This window comes from Acanthisitta chloris, unplaced genomic scaffold, assembly GCF_000695815.1.
Source record: "Acanthisitta chloris isolate BGI_N310 unplaced genomic scaffold, ASM69581v1 scaffold1112, whole genome shotgun sequence".
Classification (NCBI taxonomy): Eukaryota; Metazoa; Chordata; class Aves; order Passeriformes; family Acanthisittidae; genus Acanthisitta; species Acanthisitta chloris.
This window is the reverse complement of record NW_008660857.1, coordinates 2088-7928: the sequence shown is the minus strand read 5'-3', so window position 1 is coordinate 7928 and position 5841 is coordinate 2088. Positions and strand designations below refer to the sequence as shown.

Below are 5841 nucleotides of genomic sequence, written 5' to 3'. Positions count from 1 at the left end.
GAGTCACCCAATCAAGGCTGGGACTCACCCAAGGTTGGGACTCACCCAATCAAGGCTGGGAAAGAATCATCCAATCAAAGTTGGAAAAGAATCACCCAATGAAGGTTGGAGAAGAGTCACCAACTCATGGTAGGAAAAGTCATCAAATCAAGGCTGGGAAAGAATCATCTAGTCAAGGTTGAGAAAGAATCATCCAGTCAAGGTTGGGAAAACCCTTCAGCATCAACTCCAACCTCCCCTGAGCTGAAGGTTCAGCCAGGAGCATTCTGGGCTCACACCAGGCAATGCTCCTTAATTAACCAATTAATTAAACTTCAAAGGTCATAAAAGAGACAAAAGAGTTAGCAATTTTTAAAAATGGATTTGCAGCTTCTTTCTGGAAACATCTGCCCCTCTTTAAATCAAAGAAATAGGGAATGAGACCCAGTCCAAGGGTTAAAGACAAGTGGCACAGCTGTGCCAAGGACAGTGTGACACAGCCCAAGGCTGTGCCAGAGACAGATGTCACAGCCCAAGGTTGTGCCAAGGGCAGGTGTCGTAGAACCCAAGGTTAGAGGACATGTCACAGCCCCAGGTTGTGCCAGGGACAGTGTGACACAGCCCAAGGGTTAGAGGACACATGTCACAGCCCAAAGTTGTGCCAGAGACATATGTCACAGCCCAAGGGTTAGAGGACACATGTCATGGTCCAATGTTGTGCCAGGGACACATGTCACACAGACCCAGGGGTTAGAGGACACATGTCACAGCTCAAGGTTGTGCCAGGGACAAGTATCATACAGACCCAAGAGTTAGAGGACACAGGTCACAGCCCAAGGTTGTGCCAGGGACACATGTCACAGCCCAAGGTTGTGCCAGGGATAAGTATCATACAGACCCAAGGGTTAGAGGACACATGTCACAGTCCAAGGTTGAGCCAGGGACAGTGTCACAGCCCAAGGGTTAGAGGACACATGTCACAGCTCAGTGCTGTGCCAGGGACAGTGTGACACATCCCCAGGCTGGTGAGGGGCAGCAGTGGCACTGGAGGGACCCTGGTGAGCTGGTGGGACCAGGGAATGTGGGGAACCACCATGTCCAGGCACAGAGCCTCCCCCAACCAGCACCAGGGCTGGTTTTGCTGCTGGAAAAATCACAGTTTTTTGGAACCACCGAAGGTTTATTCCTGTCATTCCCCTTTGTATTGGCAAATGCAACAGTCTAACTTGGGAAGTGTTTCATGAACTCGTGGAGAGAGATAGAAAAACACACGTAGGGAGGGTTGGGGTCACTCAGCAGGTTTGTCTGGACAGTCACCCCTTGAGACAGCGACAGGTTCAACATCAGCAACTCAAAAACTGATCAATCAGAGCAATACTACTAATTTCTCCTGGAGTGTTTTTTTTTTTTTTGCTAAGTGATGGTTTTCCCTCTCTGCTCCCAACCTGGGCCAGGTGGGAAGGGATAACCTCACACACACCTTCACCCACCCCATGGAAATGCCAACAGGATTGGGAAATTGTAAATAAACTCAGATTATTCCTTCTGCAAACACTTGGGATCTGCTCCAGGTTTGTATGTCACACCCCAACAGGTTGGGTTTGCTTTCACATCAGCCTGATGCCACCTAAAGATGGAATTTTAAGGGGAAAAAAAAAAATAAATCCCTCTGGGGCAGCTCCTAGGTGATGTGTGAGGAAACCTGATGGTTCCCAGTGGGAATAGGAAGGCAGGAGCTGCTGGAATCTCTGCCCTGGATCTCCCAGGGTTGGGGTGGAAAGCAGATTTTTACCTGCAGGAGATGGAGCATATCCTGCCACTCACAGCATCACCTGCTCCTTCCCTCTCCCCATGCTCCCTCTGCTGGGAATAAAACCTGGATTTCCCTCGGCTAGATGGTCCCTAATTTGGACAGTTGCATCCAGATGTGTGAAGTTTGGAAATTTAAGGCCATTTGCAATGTCTACTTACAAGTCTAAGAAACAAGAGCTCTTATATACACACAGAGTTATAAAACCACAGCTCCTGGCCGAATGTCCAGTGAGGAATCTCAGCTCCTCCTTGGATGCTTCGCTCTGAAGTGACTCTGGGGTTTAAAAAAATAGATCACAAACAAGAATTTACACATGCAGGAGAGTCATTCCAAGGGGAAAGCGACACAGAAATCCCACCATGGAGCTATGGGAACTGCAGGAAGCATTTTTGGACCTTCAGCAAAGGCTCTGAGTCACCTGTGCCCAAATTCCTCCTGGTTTTTCCAGTGTCCTGTCTGAGCTACCTTTTTAGCTCCTCCTTCCAGGATGAGCAATCTGGAACAAGCAGCCCCCAGGATGTTCTACTGGGCTTAAATCCCCAAAAAACCCAACCCAACAAACCCATATATTGTCAAGAGATGCAGGAAAAGCTCTGGAGGGTGTAGGGGGAGGGACAAAAATGACACAGGAAAGCCAAGAGGTCAAAGAAAAAAAAAATAATCCACATTTTTTTTTTTTTAGTGCAAATGGTCAAGGAATGGCACAAACGTGAGCAAACACAGCAGGATTAGGGAGATCCCAACCACCATCCTGCTCAGCAGTGTTGGCAGGAATCTCAGGATGGAGATCCACTGATTTTCTGGAAGCACACAGAAACCTAATATAACTCATTGAGAACTCCTGGAGAGCAGTTGGAACTCCTCAACTCATTGCACTGGAACTCCCTCTGCTCCTCTTTGCTCCTGGAAAACAAGGAAAACCTTCCCTGGGGGGAATGGGATGGGTGAAGTGCTGAGGGGTTGGGTTTGGCTTGTTAAAAAAAAACTGAGAAAGGGCTAAGTTTTTAGCCCCCAAAAAAGCAATTCCAGAAGGAGTGGGAAGAGCAGTTGTGGATCAACAGAACATAATTGGTTGGAAAGAGGAGCTGGAATGGGAATTGCACTGGGAATTGCAATGGGAACTGAAATGGATCTTCACTGGCACTACAGGTAACCAAATCCATGTGGCTGCTCAGCCCTTCCCACATGGAAGTGTTTCCCTTCTCCAGGTTCAGCTCATTCCTTCCTGCACTGGAAGATCGCTCAGCCCTTCCCACATGGAAGTGTTTCCCTTCTCCAGGTTCAGCTCATTCCTTCCTGCACTGGGAGATTCTTCCCTGCACTGGGAGAGCTCTTCCTGCACTGGAACATCCTTCCCTGTACTGGGAGATTTTTCCCTGTACTGGGAAATCCTTCCATATACCAGGAGATCCTTCTCTGTACTGGGAGACCTTTTCCTGCACTGGCCGATCCTTCCCTGTACTGGGAGATCCTTCCCTGTACTGGGAGAGCTTTCCCTGTACTGGGAGATCCTTCCCTGTACTGGGAGATTTCTTCTTACACTGGGAGACCTTTTCCTGCACTGGGAGATCCTTCCCTGTACTGGGAGAGCTTTCCCTGTACTGGGAGATCCTTCCCTGTACCAGGACATCCTTCTCTGTACTGGGAGATCCTTCCCTGTGCTGGGAGATTCTTTCCTGTACTGGGAAATCCTTCCCTGTACCAGGAGATCCTTCTCTGTACTGGGAAATCCTTCCCTGTACCGGGAGATCCTTCTCTGTACTGGGAGATCCTTCCCTGTGCTGGGTGATTCTTTCCTGTACTGGGAAATCCTTCCCTGTACTAGGAGATCCTTCTCTGTACTGGGAAATCCTTCCCTGTACCAGGAGATCCTTCTCTGTACTGGGAAATCCTTCCCTGTACCGGGAGATCCTTCTCTGTACTGGGAGATCCTTCCCTGTGCTGGGTGATTCTTTCCTGTACTGGGAAATCCTTCCCTGTACTAGGAGATCCTTCTCTGTACTGGGAAATCCTTCCCTGTACCAGGAGATCCTTCTCTGTACTGGGAAATCCTTCCCTGTACCGGGAGATCCTTCTCTGTACTGGGAGATCCTTCCCTGTGCTGGGTGATTCTTTCCTGTACTGGGAAATCCTTCCCTGTACTAGGAGATCCTTCTCTGTACTGGGAAATCCTTCCCTGTACCAGGAGATCCTTCTCTGTACTGGGAAATCCTTCCCTGTACCGGGAGATCCTTCTCTGTACTGGGAGATCCTTCCCTGTGCTGGGTGATTCTTTCCTGTACTGGGAAATCCTTCCCTGTACTAGGAGATCCTTCTCTGTACTGGGAAATCCTTCCCTGTACCAGGAGATCCTTCTCTGTACTGGGAAATCCTTCCCTGTACCGGGAGATCCTTCTCTGTACTGGGAGATCCTTCCCTGTGCTGGGAGATTCTTTCCTGTACTGGGAAATCCTTCCCTGTACCAGGAGATCCTTCTCTGTACTGGGAGATCCTTCCCCGTACTGGGAGATCCTTCCCTGCACTGGGAGATTTCTTCTTACACTGGGAGACCTTTTCCTGCACTAGGAGATCCTTCCCTGTATGGGGAGAATCTTCTCTGCACTGGGACATTTTTCCCTGCACTGGGAGATCCTTCCCTGTACTGGGAGATTTTTCCCTGCACTGGGAGAATTTTCCCTGCACTGGGAGATTTTTCCCTGTACTGGGAGATCCTTCCCTGTACTGGGACATCCCTCCTGTTCGGATCACAGTGGAATGAGGATGCTCCAGCAGTTCCCATCACCCTCAGAACTCCTCAAAACTCCTTCCAGCCAACCCTCAATCCCAGGAATCTTGGGAATCACCATCCATCCAGCAGTGCCACTGGAGTGAACCCACCACCTCCCAGTCCATGGGGGGTTTGGGTGGGATTTTCATGCTGCAGCACAGAATATTCCCAAGGACTAGCAGAACTCATCTCTTCCCAGTTTAACTGAAGCACAAATTCCTTAAGGAATCTCTCAGACTGGAGGATTCAGCCCTGGTCACTGTGGAGCAAGAGAGATTTTTAAAAATAGTTCCTACCACACTATTTTGCCTGTTCCAAAGGAAAACCTCTAGACTTGCCTTAGTTTTCCTCAGTTCTGCTCAACATCTGTTGAAAATTCCAGTTAGTTTCAAAAATCCCTATACATATATATAATATATATATACTCTATTTCTGGACTAAACTCCTCCAAAAAAGATGGAGCTGTCCAAGGGTTATGTGGAGTGTCTCAACTGGCTCTAGGTAGTTTCACTACTTGCCTAATATCCAAACATTTAAATACAAAAAACAACAACGACAACAAACAACTCATAAATAAGGAACAGAATAAGTAAGGACTAAGAATAAGACATTAAAAAAAAACCCAAAAAAATAAGGATGCTATGAGCTTGGCATTGCTATGGAAATGCCTTTCCTGTTGCCCAGGAATCTCTCACAAAAGGAAAATTCCAAGTATCAGGTTAAGTCTCCTCTGGTTTTTTAGCTGCTTTCCAATGTTCTCACCCTCTGTGCTGATCAAGTAATGAATTATAGAACTTTTGTGTGTGCTCAGAAATGTTCTCTCTGTGTGGGGACAGAGAGACAGACAGATGTACTACACAGACAGGGAAAAAACACAAAAAAGAACAAAACAAAAAGCTTGGAAAATAGTGTTTCCAGGGGATTTGTTTTGCCTTTTGGCCATGAGGATGCAGGGATGCTTCTCCCAGGCTGCTGGGGCAGGAGAGGATGGGCAGGGATGGGATGGACATGGGATATGGAGGGGACAGGGACAGGGAGGGAAGGGATGGATGTGGCACCTGGAGAGAAGGGACAGGGAGGGAAGGGATGGATGTGGCATCTGGAGGGAAGGGACAGGGACAGGGACAGGGAGGGAAGGGATGCATGTGGCACCTGGAGGGGGGGACAGGGAAAAAAGGGACAGACATAGGATCTGGAGGGAGGAGACAGGGAGGGAAGGGATGGATGTGGCACCTGGAGAGAAGGGACAGGGAGGGAAGGGATGGACATGGCACCTGAAGGG

General features: G+C 48.6%; 1 protein-coding gene across 1 annotated transcript in view; it reads left to right on the top strand.

The window, feature by feature from the left end:
- Positions 1–2283, top strand: part of COMP (cartilage oligomeric matrix protein) — a 22608-nt gene extending 20325 nt beyond the window's left edge. The window contains exon 19 of the mRNA XM_009069969.1: positions 2279–2283. Coding sequence (XP_009068217.1) covers positions 2279–2283 — 5 coding nt within the window. The remainder of the gene's footprint in view (positions 1–2278) is intronic.
- Positions 2284–5841: the final 3558 nt, after the last annotated feature.